The following is a 21,147-nucleotide window of genomic DNA, read 5'->3' as shown; positions in this document are numbered from 1 at the left end:
CAGGCCCCCCACGACCCGCGACCCCCGGGCCCGCGGCGGGTACCCCCGGAGCCCCGGCACCTCCAAGCGGGTGGGGGGGGGGAGCGCCGCCCGGCGCCTGATTGGGGCCCACGGTGCCGGGTCGCCGGCGGCGGCGTGCCGGGCGGGCCCCTCCCCTCGTCCCTTCCCGCTCCGAGCCCCTCCGTCCCGCGGCCCCTCACCTGAAGGCCGGCCCCTCCCGGGGCGCCCGGCCCGGGGCTGCCGCCGCCGCCGCCGCCGCCGCCGCGGAGCCGCCGCCGCCCTTCCTGTTGAAGAGCCTCTGCAGCAGGGTCGGGGCCATGGCGCTGCGGCTCGGCTGCGGCTGCGGCTCCGCGGCCTCGGCCCGGCTCAGCGCGCGGCCGGGGGCGGCGGCGGGGCCATCGCGGCGCGGGCAGCTGTGCTCGGCGCCGGGGCCGCCGGCCGGTCATATGACGGGGCTGGCCCGCCGCCGCCGCCGCGCGCTGACAGTTCTCCCCGCGGGAGGAGCCGCCGCCGGCGCGGGAGGAGCGCGGCCGCCATTGGCCCCGGGACCCCGCCCGGCCCCGCATCCGGGGGCGGGGGCCGCGGGGGGCAGGAGGCGGGGGGCAGGGGGCGGGGCGAGGCGCTTAAAGGGGGCCTGGGGAGACGCGGGGGGGGGGGGGCGGGGCGCTTAAAGGGGGAGGGGGGTGGGGCCTCGGGGAGGCGGGGGCAGGGCACTTAAAGGGGGACGGAGCGGGGGCGGAGAGGGGCGGTGCTTAAAGCGGGGGCCCCGAGGGCGGGGTGCGGGGCCAGCTGGGTGAATGCCCTAGTGGGCAGGGGGCGGGGACCCGGGGGGTAGGGCTGGGGGCTGGAGTTTGGGGTGGAGGTTGTGGTGTTGGTGGGACGGGGGGCGGGGCCCGGTGGTGTTGGGGCGGGGGGGCGGGAGGGCGCTAGGACGCTGGGCGGGGGAGCGGGAGGGCGCTGGGACGCGGGGCGGGGTCCCTTGGGGGGCCGGGGTGGAGGGGTGGTGCTGGAACTGGGGCCGGGACCCGTGGGAGGGGGTAGGGGGGCGCGGCTCCGAAGGCGGCGGGGGTCCCCGGGGCGCTGCGTCCCTCGGAGCCCCGGAGAGCTGCAGGTCGGGTCTTTGTCGCGTTGAGACAAAGCCGCTGAACCTGGGCTGTCGCCTGTGCAGGTGCGCGGCCTCGTTCGCGGGAGGCGTGCGCTGGGGGAGCGGGCTTCCTGCACGAGGTCGCCGCTCAGGGGTTGATTGGACGGAATCTCGCGACACCCCAGGCACTGGCGCTTGTGCCGGATCCACGTGAGAGTTCTCCAGGTTTGCTTTCATGAGGTTTTGGGGTTTTTTAATATTTGGTCGAGTAATTTGCTGTTTGGCATCTTGGGCCACCATCCCATAGTTACGTAAAAAGTTGCACGTGGAATTCACTACGTAGATTTAGAAACTTAAGCTATTTTAGAACAAGGGACTGCTTTCCTAATCATGTAACAGAGCACATCCTAACCTGATACCAGGCGGACGCTGTTTGGTGTGGGGAAGGGAGGTCTTACCGTGGTACCTGAGTTCACTCACCTGCCAGCCCCTCCCTGGGTCTGTGAGAACTCCCGGCTGCGGTGTGAGGGACCTGCCTTCCAGCGCTGGCTGCCCAGCGTTTACTCGGTGGTGAGATCCCGACCCACGCCATGTCCTGCATGAGCCGCGGTCACTGAGCGCTTCACCTGGATTCTCTTAGACTTGTTGAAAGGAGGACTCTTGGAGACTCAAAAAGGCAAATGTATTTCCATGAATAGAAATATAATCCAACATATCTCTTCTGGGCCCAATTTAGTTTGCATTATCATTTTTTATTGCGTAGGTTTCTGGCCTTGGTGGGAAACTAGCTGTGCGTGAAGATGTGCTGAAATTTCACATAAGTATGGGAAAGGTGGTAGAAATTGAAACGCAGTCATTTTTTTTTTCCTTCAGATTTTCACCATTAAAATGGTGAATTAAATGTTCATGCTGGTTCATCCTTTCCCATGATGGAGTGTGCACAGAACCCTGATTTGCAGCTCTGCTGTTTCTGTTTATTGAAAGCATCTACCTCACAGGACTGCCAGTACTGGTCAGTATCCTGTATTTCAGGTATTGGTCTCATCTGTTATGATTTTATTAAGACAAGGTCCTCAGTCATATTATGGCCGGCCACACACCACCATTCCTTACCCCATCCTTGGTCAGAAAATATCTTTTATTCTTAAAACTAAAATCTGCATACTCGTGGTGTGCCTAGCAGCTTTTGCAACAGCGTACCAAAGAGGAATTTGGTATGGTGTCCTTGGTTCCTCACCTCCAAGGGCTGTTCCTGTCCCACCCCTGTCCAAGTCTGTGGGATCATCCACAAGGGACAATTAAAAACTCAGCCTGCCCCGCCATCTTTCTCAATTTTGGACCTGACTGGGCAAAGGAAAAGTGTGCATTTACAACTACAGACAACACTTCAGTTAGGGGAGAAAAAAGGAACTGAAATGGTGCCCTTCTCCCACTTTGCTTCCTCTCAACTCCACGTTGTTCCTCATCCTGGCTCTGGCCACACCTTTCTCGCTTTGGATTTTAAGTGTTACAAAAATCCTAACCCACCGAGTTCTGGGAGACAGCTCCAGACAGCCCTTGCACCCCAGCTTCACTGTTTCTCCTCCTGGCTGTTCCGGGCCTCTTCAGAAACCCCTCGAGTCCCCTGGCATCCGTTGGTCACTGCTTCAGCCCTGAGGCTTAGTGCCGTCCCAGGCTCCAGCACTGGTCCTTCCATAGTCTCATACACCTCATCCTCCGTCTTGGACAGTAATCTGCCGGCTGCTCCTGCAGGCGGCCGTGGAAAGGAGGAGGAACCCAAACAATATCCTGAGGGTCTGGAGACGCAGAATAGGTCTCAGATGGGGAAGGCTGACTTCCTGGTCCTATTCCATTCTGAGTCCCGGTGAGCGTTCCCTCCAGTCTGAGTGTGAGTTCTGCAAATTGCTTTAGGTGTTTTGCTTCCACAATTAGAATGTCATGGAGCCTGTAGCCTACCTGATACCTGTTACCCCCTTCTTCCCAAAAGAAGCCCAGTTTTGTTCAGGTGTCCGTTCCTCCCTCAGGCCTGCGTGCCTCAGGGAAGACCGACACTGTCCCCAGCCTGAGTCTGAAAGATCTACGGGAAATCCCGTTGCTTTTGCAAGGTGGTAGCTCAGGAATGAGCTAATGGGGAACAGGAGGCAAGAGGGAAAGGAGCTGGAGGGGAAGGAGGTGTTCTGGAAGTTTCTGCACTCTTCATAGAGAGCTATAAGGAGGGAGGTGGGGTTTCCCCTTCCTTTGGAGGTTGTATCTCTACGTGTAACGCGATAGTTCTTTTGCTGCAGCCTGAGCATGAAACCAGCCAGAGCAGGGAGGTGTGTCCCTCAATAACATTATTGAGCCACAGTCCCTGTACCCCGGCTGACCTTCCCCATTCAGTGAGATAATTTGCTAGTATCTGAAGCCAAAAGCAGTGTATAAGAGAGGGTCCTGTTTTCTGTCCTCAATTGCTTGTTATTTGAGGCAAATAAACCCTACCTGCTTAACTTTCAGTGTACCAGGGGAACAGTCATCACCAATGGACCTCCTCTATTGTTTTCATATTTTGATGTCATTTTGCAAATCATTTATAAGAGGGAAGAATAAAGGAATGGTGAAAATAATTTTTAAATTAATTTTTATTGGAGTATCGTTGCTTTACAATGTTGTGTTAGTTTCTGCTGTACAGCAAAGTGAATCAGCCATACATACACATATATCCTCTTTTTTGGATTTCTTTCCCGTTTAGGTCACCGCAGAGCATTGAGTAGAGTTCCCTTTGCTATACACAGGCTAGGTTGTTAGTTGTCTATGTTATACATAGTTGTGTGAAAAATAATTTTTAAATAAATTTTAAAAAGAATTTAAACATAGCAAACTCAATTTTTTATTGCATATTTTCCTATATTTGAAGGAGCATTACCCTAACTGGCCATGAATACAACTATTGACAGGACCGAGGATTATGGATTTTTGCATCTCCAGCTCCGTACGTGGATTCTGTGAGGTAATCGGTAGCAGGGATGTGGGGTTTTTTGAACAAATTAAATGTAAAAATGTTGATCTGATACTGTTACTTCTCAGTTTAAAAAACTGCCCACAAGACACTCCTTCTTCCAAATTAAAAAAAAAAAAAAAAAAGTTTCTTTTCAGGTAATATTTACCTATTTATTAATGCCTCTAAGGTGTGTAACTTTGGTCCAGGCACTTAAATTCATGCACATATTTCAGATTCTGTGGACTTTATTTCACCTCCAGAGGTGAGGTCTTGGGAGCAATACAGAAACCCTCTCCCACACACTCATTCACACTCAAACACAGTGCATAACATTTAGAGGATGCAGGGAGGTACAAAGATGGTTATGGTCATGTGTCCATCTGCAAGCTGGGTAAGTAGAAATAGCTACACATAACATGTGTGTGACCTTCCTTCCTTCCTTTATCTTTTTTTTTTTTCTTCTTTGTTCACTTGTTCATTTGACAGGGATTTTATTTTGGGGGTCTGATGACCGCTTAAGTCAGTAGTTCAGCAGACATCATACTTCATTGCTCTTCACTCGTGAATTCTATGTGAATTCATCCAGTTCTCGTATTTAGCCAGTAGTCATCTGGTGTGCCAATGCCGCCTGTGCCCTAGCCACTGACTCTTCCCTGTTTGTTGCACAAAAATTACTTTGGAATTCTGCTTCAAACTGGGACTTGCCCACCCACATTCTGCCCCACCTCCCCTTCCTCAAAGCCCACTAAAACGACAGCAGAGGAATAAGAAGGTGTCGGCCTGCAAGGAACAAGGACAAAGGGCAGGAGAGATTTCCACAAACATTTGGCCAAGGACAAGTGTTTGCAGGTGGAAAGTGGATGAAGGAGGAGTAACTAGTTGATCAGAGAGGAGGAGTTCAAACCCAAGAATGAAAACGCAGGCCAGCCCCCCTGAGACTCTGAAGCCTCCGCACTTGGGAGGTGAGGGTCCCTGAAGGATGGGTGAAGGTCTACACGTGAACTAGTTAGACCCCAGGGCCCTCCTCTCCTCACCCTGCACTACCAGGCACCGTCTATCCATCCGTGGGCCAAAGAGGGGCATCAGGTGAGTGCCTGGCCAGAGGGAGAGGATGGCGGCAGACAAAAGCTCTCCAGACATCTGCCGTGGCAGGAGCCCAGTGGAAAGCCGGTCCTCTACTAGAGCACCTGCTTGTGGGTTTCACAAATCAGTACTCCACACAGAGAATTTCTTCTAAAATGCTTAGAGTCTCACTCCTCAGTATGAGGGGCAGTCCAGGAATCGGTAACCATGTGATGAACACCTGCAACATGCTAAGGAAAATACACACAGAAGTGAAAGGGAACTGGAGCAAACAGACAATGCAAGAAGAAAGGGACTTCAAAGCTGTAATTGATTAATAGCATCAAAGGGACAAAGTAGATATGCCTGTAACACAAAAACAGGAAGCGATGAAAGAAGAACACTCAACAAGAAAGCTCTCTTGAAAATTAAATATATGATGTAAATAAAATATTCAGTGAAAAGAACTGAAGGATAAAGTTGGGAAAGATGGAAAATAGAAGAGGAAAGATGAGAATGTTGGTGAATCCATCCAGAGAATTACTAATAGGAGCTTCAGAAAGGAGATCAGAGAAAACAGTGGGGAGCAAATCATCAAAGAAATAATAAAAGAAAATTTCCCATAGCTGAAGGAGAGGTGTCCCCATATGGATAGGGCCTGCCCAGAACACGACATGTCCTTGAACTTCAAGGCATTTCATCATTAAATTTCAGAACATCTTGGGTAAGGGAAAAAAACTGTAAAACCTTTCAGAGAGAAAAGCTAATCAAAAAAATGGAGCAGGGGGTTTCCCTGGTGGCGCAGTGGTTGAGAGTCCGCCTGCCGATGCAGGGGACACGGGTTCGTGCCCCGGTCCGGGAAGATCCCACATGCCGCGGAGCGACTGGGCCCGTGGGCCATGGCCGCTGAGCCTGCGCGTCCGGAGCCTGTGCTGCGCAACAGGAGAGGCCACAACAGTGAGAGGCCCGCGTACCGTAAAAAAAAAAAAAAAAAAAAAAAAAGAGCAGGACTCAGAACAGCATCAGAGCCGTTTCTAGCTGCTCTTGATGGTGGCAGACAACAGAGCGGCACCTTAAACGTTCAGAGGGAAGACTGTTTTCATCCTAGGATCCTGGACTAAGCTAAACCATAAATCAGTACTGTAGAATACACACACTTTTAGATACACAAGTTCTCAAACATTGTACCTCCATTCTTTTTCAGGCAGCTGGAAGATGTACGTACGTTAGCAAAATAGGGGATTAAAACAAGAAAAGGGAAGATACAGGCAACAAGATACTAGGAAAAAAAGCAGCTGGGTGGCAGGAAGGGCAACCCAGGACCTCTCGAAAACAGGCTAGGGGCAGGAGAAGGGAAGGGGCTCCAGAGGTAGCTAAGGAAAACAGAACGAAGTATTCGAGTGTAAGGAGTATATTATTAATAAGTATATGGCAGAGGTGCTGGAGCATTGGGGAAAAATTAACGATAGGCAGCTGGAAAACCAAACAAATGATAAAATGAGGCAATTATTAACTTCAGAAAAAAAGAAAGCGTGTGCAGGAAAAGAAAAAGTGGTTGCAATGCGTTAGTTGGCTCTTGGTCACTGAGTGACCGATATTTATATAGTCTCACTAATGTAACGTCAGCTATTGATTTAACAAAAATTATACGTAACTATGCTGGGGGAGGGAAGAAGAAAAGTGGGGTCGGGGTAAGGGAGGGATAGTCTAGTATTTATTCACAATGGCGGGAAGTCAAGAGACAAGGACTTAAATTGGCAAATCAAGAAACAGTGACAGAAGCATATAACTTTTTAAAGAGATGGAGGAAGATATCAGTGAAGCTAGCTAGAAAAGTTGAAGGTGGTAACCTGTAGGGCTGGGACTGGCTGTGGGGAAGGGTGGGGCAGGAGACCCATGTTTGTTTGTTTTTTAATTTATTTATTTTTGGCTGTGTTGGGTCTTTGTTTCTGTGCGAGGTCTTTCTCCAGTTGCGGAGAGTGGGGGCCACTCTTCACCGCGGGGCGTGGGCCTCTCACTATCACGGCCTCTCCCGCTGCGGAGCACAGGCTCCAGACGCGCAGGCTCAGTAGTTGTGGCTCACGGGCCCAGTTGCTCCGCGGCATGTGGGATCTTCCCAGACTAGGGATCGAACCCGTGTCCCCTTTACTGGCAGGCGGATTCTTAACCACTGCGCCACCAAGGAAGCCCCCGCTGGGTTTTATTATAAAGCCTTTTAGTACTATTTGACTTTTTATTTTATTTTATTTTTAAAACATCTTTATTGGAGTATAATTGCTTTACAAGGGTGTGTTAGTTTCTGCTGTATAACAAAGTGAATCAGCTACAGGTATACATATATCCCCATATCTCCTCCCTCTTGCGTCTCCCACCCTCCCTATCCCACCCCACTAGGTGGTCACAAAGCACTGAGCTGATCTCCCTGTGCTATGCGGCTGCTTCCCACTAGCTATCTATTTTACATCTGGTAGTGTATATATGTCCATGCCACTCTCTTACTTCATCCCAGCTTACCCTTCCCCCCTCCCCGTGTCCTCAAGTCCATTCTCAACGTCTGTGTCTTTATTCCTGTCCTGCCCCTAGGTTCTTCAGAACCATTTATTTTTTTAGATTCCATATATATGTGTTAGCATACAGTATTTGCTTTTCTCTTTCTGACTTAACCTCACTCTGTGTGACAGACTCTAGGTCCATCCACCTCACTACAAATAACTCAATTTTGTTTCTTTTTATGGCTGAGTAATATTCCATTGTATATATGTGCCACATCTTCTTTATCCATTCCTCTGTTGATGGACACTTAGGTTGCTTCCAGGTCCTGGCTATTGTAAATAGTGCTGCAGTGAACATTGTGGTACATGTAGCTTTTTGAATTATGGTTTTCTCAGGGTATATGCCCAGTAGTGGGATTGCTGGGTGGTATGGTAGTTCTATTTTTAGTTTTTTAAGGAACCTCCATACTGTTCTCCATAGCGGCTGTATCAATTTACATTCCCACCGACAGTGCAAGAGGGTTTCCTTTTCTCCACACCCTCTCCAGCATTGATTGTTTGTAGATACTTTGATGATGGCCATTCTGACCGGTGTGAGGTGATACCTCATTGTTATTATTATTTTTTTAAAAGAAGATGTTGGGGTAGGAGTTTATTAATTAATTTATTTATTTTTGCTGTGTTGGGTCTTCGTTTCTGTGCGAGGGCTTTCTCTAGTTGTGGCAAGCGGGGGCCACTCTTCATCACGGTGCGCGGGCCTCTCACTATCGCGGTCTCTTGTTGCGGAGCACAGGCTCTAGACGTGCAAGCTCAGTAGCTGTGGCTCACGGGTGTGACACGGGATGCTCACATCCCGCGGCATGTGGGATCTTCCCAGACCAGGGCTCGAACCCGTGTCCCCTGCATTGGCAGGCAGATTCTCAACCACTGCGCCACCAGAGAAGCCCCTTCACTGTAATTTTGATTTGCATTTCTCTAATGATTAGTGACGCTGAGCATCCTTCCATGTGATTGTTGGCAATCTGTATATCTTCTTTGGAAACTATTTGACTTTTTAAATGATAGATATGAATGTGCTTGTGTGTGTGTGTTTTCCTTTGATAAAAAGTAAAGTTTGTTTTTAAACAGTTTCACTTGTGGACATTGTTCAAGTCCTATTTCTGGGCCTGATCCTGTGAGATTCCAATCTAGTGAGAGTGGGACTCAGGAAATGAACTTTACGTAGAACCTCAACAAATTCGGATGCGAGGACTTTCCGGTGGTGCAGTGGTTAGGAGCCCACCTGCCAGTGCAGGCGATACGGGTTCAAGCCCTGGTCCAGGAAGATCCCACATGCCGCGGAGCAACTAAGCCCGTGCACCACAACTGCTGAGCCCACGTGCCACAGCTATTGAAGCCTGCACGCCTAGAGTCCGTGCTTTGCAACAAGAGAGGCCGCCGCCGTGAGAAGCCCGCGCACCGCAACAAAGAGCAGCCCCTGCTCGCCACAACGAGAGAAAGCCCGCGCACAGCAACGAACACCCAATGCAGCCAAAAATAAATAAATTAATTAATTAAAAAAAAAAAGAAAACTGGATGCAGATGGTTTGTGGACAACACTTTGAGAAACATCACTCAGATCCCCTGAAATTCTACACAAAGTCTTGCAAGAATGTGCAGTTTTTTGGAGAAAGACCATACTTTTAAGATTCTCTTTGATGCCCCCAAACCCAAGAAAGTTTAAGCATTGCTGTTCTCTGTCTGCATTCCTTCCAAGAATAATGGAGATTCCATTCATTAATCAAGGTCAAAAGCACAGCTAATTATTGTTGTGGTGAGTTAAATACTTTGTAAAACTCATTAATGTTATAGACTGGAAAGCACTGGCTGAATTTTCAGTCCATTGCTTAGCACTGCCAAGGCGGATAGCAGTGCATTAGTACTTCAGTGCACTGAACATAAATCGAGTGGCTTGATACACTAACACAAGTGTAAATCAACTATACTTCAATTAAAAAAAAAAACTAGTGGCATGAAAAAGTTAACGTGGATCCATTGGCACCTACCAGTGATGCTGACCAAGCCTATAGTTAAATTTTATTCAGTTGAAAAAAACATGCATATGTTGTCATTCAGTGGTATCTTTATATAATAATGCCACATAAATAGTGCTGGAGTCCAACTAGAAAAGTTAATGCAGGTATTTTGACAACCTTGTACTTTTATTCAACATTTTAGTAACTTTATGGTGTAAGCCAGCCTTTCTCAAATTTATTTAACCTTTCAACCTTTTAAAAATTGTTTTTGTCTTTATAAAACACAAGAGGAGTTCATGAGTTGTGATTTGGATTAAACTAGACAGCAAAATATGATTTCAGATTAATTGCTGGAAGGAATTAAATTTGGATTCATACGTTTCCTTTAAACCTTGTTATACATTAAGAAGTTAGAGCAGTTACTTTTTTATTTTAGTGACTATAAAAAGTATAAAATATTTTTAAAAGATACATCACATAGACCAGCACAAACCAGTAGCCAAGTTAGTATTTGTTGAATGAATAACAACATATGGCATAGCAATTGTTATTTAAGCAGACTGTTTGCCAATTTGCATATCAAATGTTTCTTATTAATAGATCAGTCATCTCTGATATTCTCAGGTGTGGCACACTATTTCTTAAAAATAATAGGAAGGCCATCCGTAACACTTACTGTGTCCCAGACCTTGTCCTAAGCATTTTCTTGTTGTTAGTTCATTTAACCCTGGCAACAACCCTATGAGGGAAGTAGTATTATCACTCCCATTTTACAGATGAGAAAACTGATACACGCAGTTAAGTAGCTGTGCACAGCTAAAGAACAGCCAAGCAATGATTAGAAACCATCAGTCTGGCACTGGAATCTTATCCTTTTAACTACTCTCACAAGACAAACTATTACAGAAAAACAATCACATAAGCAATTATATCAATATACTGTACAATAAAATATCAAATGAAATCTGCATGATACCTCTTGTTTTAACAGGCAAAGATTTTGCATCATTCTTTGATATCCTTGAACTAATATTTCTATTTCACTTGTCCCACATAATTTTATCTTAATGTAAAACAATTTGTATACTTCAAAATCTTTGATTATTCAATTATACTCTGTAACAAAATATATATATAAATTTAATTTTCTGGGCTAATGAAGCTCTAAATTAAAATATCCTATCATTCTAGTTCAAAATTTATCAATATAACAAAAATTTATAATTCTTAAACATAAAAAATAAAATTGTGCTATAAATGCATTTCTCAATGACAGATAAAGCTAAGATTCACCTTATTCACTCTTATGGATAAATATTACTCATTGCAAGAATCAGACAGGTTTAACATTAATTCATACTTTTCCTTTGTTGTTATAGACGTAAACGCTGAGAAACTGTATTTACGTAAATAAATAGATGAGAATGGAAGGAATTTTGTTACAGCATTATAATTTTTTCCAAGTCAAATTTTAAAAAAATCACTGTGTTCTAAACATTAAAAATTAGACTGGTGTCCAACATATGAAAAACTCACTGTTAGAAGTTAGCATTAACTTCCAACTGTTTTTCATGGACTTTCTATTCTCTTCTACGTATTTGTTTTTTCCTTTCCAGTCAATAATGAGACTCTCGTCATTATAGATTTAGAGGATATTTTGATTTCCTCTAAATTTTCAAGGGCCAAGTCCCTCACTTACTCTCATTCTCATAAAAAATTTTTTTGGCTCTTATTTACCTTTCCCAATCATTTTTATATCAACTTGTCAATTTTGTAAAAATCTGGGTTGGGATGTTTACTGAAGTGCACTGCATTTTAGATGAATTTGGGCATATTTGATATTGTTCCAATACTGACTCTTGCCATCCAGGAACTCAGAAAGTCTCTCCACCTCTGCAAGCCTTGTTTCATGTCCCACAATGAAGTTTCATAGTTTTTGTTTCATGGGTTTCGCATATTTTTTTCTGAATTTAAGATACATATATTTTGACCACTTCAAAGGCATTCTTCCTTCCTTCCTTCCTTCCTTTTTTCTTGTTTTCCTCTTGCCATCCCAAATAGATTGCAAACCCTTGTGGGATTGGAAATGGACTGCGTTATAACCTCCTAAGTGCCTAGGACAAAGCTGTGCTGGAACGGTTAAGGAAAGAAATACTTGTTGAAGAAATCAATGAATGAAAGTCCTGATTCATAAACTAGAAACGCGACAGGAATGATCTGGGAGAGATTCTTGGAAAGGATTCAAAAGAATTATAGTTCCTTAAAACTGGATGATAGTGTGGCTTGATTCTACCGCATGGCAGATTTGACAAGCCGTTTGATATATTTGTTTTAACTAAAGAGACAAAATGACCTGGATATTGGACAGAGTCTCCCAGTGTGGGTTCACTCAGAGACCCAGAGGACATAAATATTTGCTTCTCATTTCCTAAGGCTTTGAGAAAAATGCTCAAGTTTTTCCACCTGTGAGGGTTCCAGAAACATTATTTTCACTGAACATTAAGGATCATTTAAAATTTTCTTGTAAGAAGGATGTCTGGGGAGTTCCCTGGGGGCCTAGTGGTGAGGATTTGGCACTTTCATTGCCGCGGCCCTGGGTTCAAGCCCTGGTCGGCGAGCTGAGGTCCCGTAAGCCGCGTGGAATGGACTTGGGATCTCCTTCCTCCTCGAGGCCACTTTCGAACTCCTCCCCTCCCCCCATCCCCAGCTTTGAATCTCATGTCATCAGATACACCACCTCCTGTGCCTCACTGCCCTTTGCCCTTATTTCTCAGAGATTTTAGCAGCTGGCGCCCTGTCCTCGTCTCCAGGAAAAGTCCTGTCATGATTCTAAGTCATTTCAATATCCGTTTGGCTCGGGCTTCAGCTTTCCAGCCCTCAGCCCCCTGACTTCCTTTCTTCCTAGGCTTTTGCCTGGGTCAGTCATGCACCGTGAGATCACACCCTAGAGCTTGACCTCATACTCTCAATGGCCAGCATGCTCTGGTACCACCACTGCCACCCCCGGCGCCTCTGGTCCCTGACACCCTGTTCCTGTGCTGAGGTCTGCAGCCCCTCGACCCACCACCTCCCGGTCACGGCTCAGCCCCCCGGACCCCCCCTCTCCTCCTTACCTAGCATACTCTCCTTGGTCAATTACTATTTCACTCCCTTGCAGAGAGTTCTAATTATCCACCTGCCCTATCCATCCTCCTTCCTTCCAAGATGCTAGAATTATAGCTGAGCACACAGCTGGTCATATACACGACATTTCCTGGGCTTCCTTGTTTTAAATGTGGCCGTAGGACTAACCTTTTACCAACGGAATAAGAGCCTAAGTGATGTGCGACCCCTGCAGGCTGGGCCCTTAAAACAAGCGCAGTGCTTTCTCCTCATGCGTTCTTTCCCCTCCTGATAACGGGTAAAGATGTGCCTGCTTCCCAGTACCCACGATTCAGATGGGAACAAAGCCCTATCACGAAAGACCAACGAGAGAGAAAGCCCCTCCCTCTGCCCCTTAAAGGATCCTCTGAAGCTGAGACCCAGTAACCTGGAACGGTCACTTCGGTCTGTGGCTTGAAATAGACATAAAATCTGCTTTAAGTCTCAGAATTAATGTTGGATTGCTTTGTTACAGCAGCCTAGCTTGACTCTAAAGAATACAGCTCTCGGGGCTTCCCTGGTGGCGCACTGGTTGAGAGTCCGCCTGCCGATGCAGGGCACGCGGGTTCGTGCCCCGGTCCGGGAGGATCCCACGTGCCGCAGAGCGGCTGCGCCCGTGAGCCATGGCCGCTGAGCCTGCGCGTCCGGAGCCTGTGCTGCGCAACGGGAGAGGCCGCAACAGTGAGAGGCCCGCGTACCGGAAAAAAAAAAAAATAAGAATACAGTTCTCAACGCCCTTGGTTCTCTCCCGTCTGAATACTCCCCTGGCAAGACCACAAGCCTGGTTGAAACTCCACCTCTCCCTCCCCTGAGCTCATCCATGGTTTCTGGCCAGAGAAAAACTCTTGCCGATCAGGCTCATTTTAATTTCTGGACACTGAACTCCCAGTAGGCTTTGAACGCTGCCTGGTAATCACACCATCCCTCCCCCTCGCCCGGCCTCCGGGACAAACCATCCTCCTTGCCCAGACCTCCCACAGGGCATGCCCAGCCTCACGCTCGGCTGGTGACCCTGCGTTCTATTTCCCTGAAGGAACTGAAAGCTCCAGGATTTCAAGGCGCGCCTGTCTCCTATGTCCCGAGCCTCTCGCACCCGTGCCCACCTCCTGTTACTGTGGGTACTGTGGGTGACCGGTCCGTTCTTCCACGTTTGCACCAGATCTCAAAACTTCTTCTCTATGCAGAGACTTTACCCTAGCCATTCTCCCTTCTCTCCAGCACCATCGCATTTTCTCTCTCTGCTTCACCTTCCCCATAGCATACAAATGTTCCTTCATTTCTCCCACCTTGAAAAAAATCTAAAAAGCCTTTCAAGCGCCCTTTCCTTATGGCTATCCCTTCAGCACTGCTACTGCTTTTTTATATGTCTTGAATTTAGCTTTTGTCTTTTTGTTTTAAATTATTTTGAAAAACTTCAAGCATACACAAAGGTAGAAAGACATATATCATTACCCAGTTTCAAAGACTGTAAACATTTTGTCAATCTTACTTCATGCACCTGCCTTCCCTAAATCTGGAGTATCTTAAACCAAATCCCAGACGTCGTATCATTCACCTGTAAATCATCCACTGTACATCTCTAACACGTAATGACTCTAAAAGATGCCAGTCACAATACCAATATCATGCAACAAAGCTACAATAAATACACGATCAGGGGTTAAATTTCCTAGTTTGTCTCAAAAACATCTTTCTTTTATAATAGATTGGCTCAACTCAGGCACTCAACATATTGTATTTAGAGGTGGTTTTTCGTCTCTAACAGTTTCGCCCCCCCCCCTTTTCATGCCATTTATGTTTTCTGGTTTTTTATACAAAGCTCATTTTCCCCGTGGAAGTCCCCACGTTCTGGATTCGGCTTACTGCATCCTCATGACTCTTCCAGCATGTTCCTGTCTCTCCTATATTTCCTGTAAATTGATAGTAATAGCTTTTTTTTTCCATTTTAAAAAATCAAAGTTGATTTACAATGCTGTGTTAGTTTCAGGTGTAGAGAGAAGTGATTCAGTTATATACATATAGAATACATATAATATATGTAGTTTTCGTATTCATTTCCATTATGGTTTATTACAGGATATTGAATATAGTTCCCTGTGCTATATTGTAGGTCCTTGTTGATTATCTATTTCATATACAGTAGTGTGTGCATGTTAATCCCAAACTCCTAATTTATCCCTCCCCCCCTTTCCCCTTTGGCAACCACAGGTCTGTTCTCTATGCCTGTGAGTCTGTTTCTGTTTCTTAGACAAGTTCATTCGTGTCCTACTCTAGATTCCTCATATAAGTGTGATATCACATGGTATTTATCTTTCTCTGGCTGACTTCACTTAGTGTGCTCATCTCCAGGTCCATCCATGTTGCTTCAAGTGGCATTATTTCATTCTTTTTCTGGATGAGCGGTAGTAACATCTTGGGGCTTGATTCTCTGCTTTCTGGAACCCACCTCGGTCTCGCATTCACCCTCCCACCATCTAAGACTGTGTGTGGTCAGGCTCCTTGATGGCCCACATCGCTACGACAGACGGAATGGCCTGTTCTCAGGCCCCTCTTCCCGCTCCAACGGCAGTGTGGGAACTTGTCACTGTGCCCCCTGGGTGACCTCCTTTGTCTGGCTCGCAGGACTCCATCCTTGGGTTCTGCTCTTAGCCTCGCTTGTTGCTCCTTCCCCGTCTGTTCTGTGGCTCCTCTGACCACTCCTACCTCTACGTGTTGGTGCACTGGAGGATGCTTTTCCATTTCCCCTGTCTACATGCACTAACTTGATGCTCTCATCCAGCCAGTTCTCAGGCTTTGCTGACCATTTTACATGTGCTGACTTCCTAATTGTAGAGCTTCGGCCTGGGTCCCTCCCGCAAACCCCAAATTCCCATAGCCAGCTGTTGAGCTGGTACTTCCATTTGCGTGTCTAATGAGCACCTCCATGTGGTCCTGCCTGTGATTGGACACCTGAGCTCCTTCCCAGTCTGCTCCCCCTTAGACTCCTTCATCACAGTTCATAGAAGGTCACCCTTCCAGTTTTTCAGGTCCGAAATCTCAGAGTCATTCTAGACTCTTTCTCTCAACCCCACGTAGAATCTGTCATAAATCCGAGTGACTACTTTCACAACACACCCACAGTCTGGATATTTCCCACCACCTCTGCTGCTGTCATCTTGAGGCCACCCGTTGTCATCTCGCGCCTCACCCCATCGCTCCTAACTGCTCCATCCCGCTCCCTGTTCTTAGCACAGCAGTTAGGGTGAGCTTTCAAAAGTGCAGGTCACCACCTCACTCCGGTAAGCATGGCCATCATCACAAAGTCTACAAACAGCAGATGCTGGAGAGGGTGTGGAGAAAAGGGAACATCCTTCCTCCTGCACTGCTGGTGGGAATGTAAATTGGTGCAGCCACTACGGAGAACAGTATGGAGGTTCCTTAAAAAACTAAAAATAGAGTTACCATATGATCCAGCAATCCCACTCCTGGGCATATATCTGGACAAAACTGTAATTCAAAAAGATACATGCACCCCAGCGTTCACAGCAGCACTACTTGCAATAAGCAAGATATAGAAGCAACCTAAGTGTCCATCAACAGAAGAATGGATAAAAAAGATGTGGTACATATATACAATGGAATATTAGCCATAAAAAAGAATGAAATAATGTCATTTGCAGCAATATGGATGGACCTAGAGATTATCATACTAAGTGAAGTAAGTCACACGAAGAGAAATATCATATGATATCACTTATATGTGGAATCTAAAAAAAGATACAAATGAACTTATTTACAAAACAAACAGACCCACAAGCATAGATAACAATCTTATGGTTACCAAAGGGGAAGGGGGAGAGGGATAAACTGGGAATTTGGGATTAACGGATACACACCGCTATATATAAAATAAATAAACAACAAGGACCTACTCTACAGCACAGGGAACTATGCTCAATACCTTGTAATAACCTATAACAGAAAAGAATCTGAAAAAGAATATATATGTATATATTCAGATGTGTATACATATGTGTGTATGTGTGTTTCTGTCCTGCTCCCCCAAAACTTCTCTGTCATCTCCCGCATGGTCTCCCCCTTGCTCTCCCGACTCTGGCCACACTGGCCCTCCTGCTGTCCCACCACCCGCCTGCCTCTCCCTCCCCGTCCCTCTTCCTACCACCCCTGCCCCCCTCCACTCATCTTAGCTTTAGGTGCTCTGACTGGGCTGGTCTTCCCACTGCATCAGCGCAGCTCACTCCCTCACTTCCTTCAGACTTTGCCTTTCCATCGAATCCTTTCCTGACTACCCTCTTCAAACTTCCATTCCCCTAGAAGTAGAATTGGTGGGTCAAAGAGCATAAGCATTTGAGTTTTCATAAATCCGAAATCTGACCAAATTACTGTCACCAGCATGAGCATACAAGTTTCCCCTAGAGCCTGGCCAATTGAGGCTGTTAACAGCTTTTGAATTCTTGAGACAGTGTAGTTTAATTTGCCTTTCTTTTCTCACGTGAGTTTGAACATGAGTTTAAGAGCCATTTCTGGCAGTCTGTATCTCTTCTTTGGAGAAACGTCTATTTAGGTCTTCTGCCCATTTTTGGATTGGGTTGTTTGATATTGAGCCACATGAGCTGCTTGTATATTTTGGACATTAATCCTTTGTCAGTTGCTTCATTTGCAAAGATTTTCTCCCATTCTGAGGGTTGTCTTTTCATCTTGTTTATGGTTTCCTTTGCTGTGCAAAAGCATTTAGGTTTCATTAGGTCCAATTTGTTTATTTTTTATTTCCATTATTCTAGGAGGTGGGTCAAAAAAGATCTTGCTGTGATTTATGTCAAAGAGTGTTCTGCCTATGTTTTCCTCTAAGAGTTTTATAGTGTCTGGCCTTACACATGAAAAGATGTTCAACATCACTAATCATTAGAGAAATGCAAATCAAAACCACAATGAGGTACCTATCACCTCACACTGGTCAGAATGGCCATCATCAAAAAATCAACAAACAATAAACGCTGGAGAGGCATTTATTGGAGAAAAGGGAAGCCTCTTGCACTGTTGGTGGGAATGTAAATTGATACACCCACTGTGGAGAATAGTATGAAAGTTTCTTAAAAAAACAAAAATAGAACTACCACATGACCCAGCAATCCCACTGCTGGGTATATACCCTGAGAAAACCGTAATTCAAAAAGCTACATGTACCACAGTGTTCACTGCAGCACTATTTACAGTTGCCAGGACATGGAAGCAACCTAAGTGTCCATTGACAGATGAATGGATAAAGGAGATGTGGCACATATACAATGGAATATTACTCAGCCATAAAAAGAAACGAAATTGAGTTATTTGTAGTGAGGTGGATGGACCCAGAGTCTGTCATACAGAAAGAAGTCAGTCAGAAAGAGAAAAACAAATACCGTATGCTAACACATATATATGGAATCTAAGAAAACAGTACTGATGAACCTAGTGGCAGGGCAGGAATAAAGACACACATGTAGAGAACGGACTTGAGGACACAGCGGGGGATTGGGAAGCTGGGATGAAGTGAGAGGGTGGCATGGACACATACACACTACCAAATGTAAAATAGATAGCTAGTGGGAAGCAGCCGCATAGCACGGTGAGATCAGCTCCGTGCTCTGTGACCACCTAGAGGGGTGGGATGGTGGGGTGGGAGGGAGGCTCAAGAGGGAGGGGATATGGGGATATATGTATATGTGTAACTGATTCACTTTGCTATACAGTAGAAACTAACACAACAATGTAAAGCAATTATACTTCAATAAAGATATTAAAAATAAATGAAAATAAAATACAAATGCTACTACATTAAAAAAAGGAGCCATTTATATTCCCATTTCTGAAAGCTGTAAGTTCATATTCCTCAGCCACTTTTCTAAGGATGTTGGTCTTCTCATTTACTTTGTAGCAGCTCTTTGTGAACTACAGAAGTAAGTACTTGCCTGTGATAATAGTTGGAACTGCCAACTACAAACTGGCACTTGCCAGCTCCCTCTACAAGGATTAAATCATGAGGCGCTGCAGCTGCTGACCTTCAACACCCCCTAAAAGGAGTTCAGGCTGGAGATCAGGAATGAGGCCCTCTGTGCTCTGGGAGAAACTGGCAGAACAGGTCTTCAGATAGTTAGATATTTTCAGGAGAAGATTTTATGAACCCAGTTTCTTGCATCTTCTCATACCTAGAAAAGCACTAAAATCCTTCATGGTGACATCTGCTCCTCGAGAGTAGCAGCAAACTTCTGCCAAAATGTGTGCTTGATTGCACGTCCCCCCTTCACTAGAGTCACGTACATACTGACCTCCCCCCTCCCCTCGCCTCTTTGGAGCATTTTCTCAGAGCTCTCTGAAATGCTGTCTCTCAGGCCCTAGTCCTCCTTTTGCCCCAAATAAAACTTAACTCACAACTCTCACATTGTGCATTTTTTTTTCAGTCTACAGAATAAAATGTTCCCAGCTTGTCATCTTTGACTTTATGATTTTTCTATGCAGAAGTTTTAAAAATTGGAAGTCTATTTCATTAATATTTTCTTTTATGGGTTCTGAGTATTGTGTCATACTATAAAATCCCTCTCCCATCTGAGATAACTTTTTTTCTTTTCCATTTAAATCTTTTATGCATCTGGAATTCATTTTGGTACAAGATGTGCGTTACATGTCCGACTTTATTGCTTTTACAGATGGTCCCCCATTTGCCCCGCACCGTTTGGTGAATGCTCCATGTTTTCTCCGTCGACATGAAACGCCTCCCAGGAGATTCTTGGGCAGACTTCATGGCTTCTGAGCTGAGCTTGTGGTGACAGTGGTTCCTCTTTGTGAAACCTCTCCAGGCAGGCAGAGACCTCAAACACGCCACTGAGAGCTGCAAACAAGTCCAACCTGCACCAGTACCGGCGTAGGTGAGGTCTCCAAATTGCAGCCTGGAATGATGTGAGTGCATGATTCCCATCTAGTTGGTTTCTCCACTCCACATACCGTCTCTCCAGTAAAGTCAGGAGGTGACAGGGAATAGTCACATGGTTTTGGTTGTTTGTTTTGCAGACTTTACTCCGTCAACATGTGAGGAAGACCTGAACTTAATATTTGCAAAGCACTTGGAACTATGGAGAAGAAAGGTGCTATGTAATCCTCGTGTTATCTTTTAGATTTTGAGCATGTTACTGTGACATCAGCATCCTAGGCTTAATGAAGTTTTATTTCAGCTAATATAAGTTCATCCTTCTGTGTTCAACTAGCTGTGAAACCAAGCCACTGGGTGTGGATTATGAGGGCTGAAGCTTTGGGGAGTGCGGTGAAATTTTTCAGAATTCGTGATAGCATATAAGACCACTGAAGCCGGTTTACCTGCCTTCTATCTACAAGGATGCTTTTTAAACTAGGACACACGTCTATTGTTCAGTGATAATTATAGTGATAATGCTGACACCAAGATACTGCAAAATCCTGCTGCACCTTTTGAATTAAGTTCTGAATCATCAAAAATAATTATAATATAATTTAAGTTTCAAGACAATTTGGCTGTGTTCCTTAATGGTTAGGAGTTTTGTTTAAGACACAGACAAGGGTGAATTTAATCTTGATTCTTCCACCTTTTATCTGAGTAACTTTGAGCAAGTATCCCAACTTCTGTAAGCTTTAATTTCTCATATAGAAAATGGTAATGATAATAGTACTTATTGTTATAGGGACTAATAAGAAAATCCATTTAAAGCAAAATAAGGCACTTCCTGTCTGACTGGCAAAGATCAAAAAGATCAATAACACCTCTGGAGGTGACCGTCTGGTGGAGACAGGTATACTGCTCAAGGGGGTGTATATCGATATAGCTACCACATAAAACAGTTTACAGTATCTATCAATATCTATCAAATGCACACACATACCTCTACCAGCACTTCCTCTAGCTGGAATTTATTGAACAGATGTACTTGTAAATGAGCAAACTGATAACTGTAGCAGATATTTATTGCAGTGCTGTTATAGTAAGAATAGAGTGGAAAAAGCCTAAATATCCATCTCTAAGCGTTTGTTCTGATGGACTCATGCAATCACATACCATGCTGTAATAAAGAGCAAGGAAATGTTTATGCCATCGAATGAGATGTTACCAGGATATACTGCTAATCAGAAGCAGCAAGGTGTAAACAGTGTGTAAAAAACAGGAGATGGAAATATATATATATAGATATATAGATATATATATATATGTCTGTATAATCACAGAAAAGCTCAAGAAAAACACTTAAGAAAATGGTAGCATTGATTTCCCCTAAAGCTGGAATTTCCTGGTGGAAATTTTTGAAGTATTTCTTCAGTGGCCAGAAAGCTTTTCACTCTATACCTTTTTCATTTTTTTTTTTTTTTTTTTTTTGC

The 21,147-nt window shown here is 45.3% G+C and overlaps 1 protein-coding gene and 1 long non-coding RNA gene across 5 annotated transcripts in view; one reads left to right on the top strand and one right to left on the bottom strand.

Annotated features, from left to right (window-relative positions):
• Positions 1-409, bottom strand: part of FNIP2 (folliculin interacting protein 2) — a 139,297-nt gene extending 138,888 nt beyond the window's left edge. Inside the window, exon 1 of one of the 2 annotated variants that reach the window (XM_027116842.1) lies at positions 201-409. In XM_027116842.1, the coding sequence (XP_026972643.1) occupies positions 201-319 (119 nt within the window). In that variant the 5' untranslated portion in view covers positions 320-409. The remainder of the gene's footprint in view (positions 1-200) is intronic. The other variant, XM_027116847.1, reaches the window with a different exon arrangement.
• A 583-nt stretch (positions 410-992) lies between these two features.
• LOC113625904 (uncharacterized) lies at positions 993-19,649 on the top strand. 3 transcript variants are annotated; one of them, XR_003434928.1, is made up of 4 exons: positions 993-1,294; positions 1,958-2,096; positions 3,978-4,070; positions 19,455-19,649. It is a non-coding gene; the product is annotated as an uncharacterized LOC113625904 (long non-coding RNA). The 3 variants fall into 3 exon arrangements; XR_003434926.1 differs by having other exon boundaries at positions 993-2,096; XR_003434927.1 differs by lacking the exon at positions 19,455-19,649 and adding an exon at positions 13,247-13,348 and having other exon boundaries at positions 993-2,096.
• The last annotated feature ends 1,498 nt before the right edge of the window (positions 19,650-21,147 follow it).

The sequence above is a fragment of the Aethalodelphis obliquidens genome, unplaced genomic scaffold (genome assembly GCF_003676395.1).
Source record: "Aethalodelphis obliquidens isolate GAN/ISIS:26980383/991018 unplaced genomic scaffold, ASM367639v1 scaffold17, whole genome shotgun sequence".
NCBI classification, from domain to species: Eukaryota; Metazoa; Chordata; class Mammalia; order Artiodactyla; family Delphinidae; genus Aethalodelphis; species Aethalodelphis obliquidens.
The sequence above is the reverse complement of the archived record's forward strand: the minus strand, read 5'-3'. Positions and strand labels throughout refer to the sequence as shown.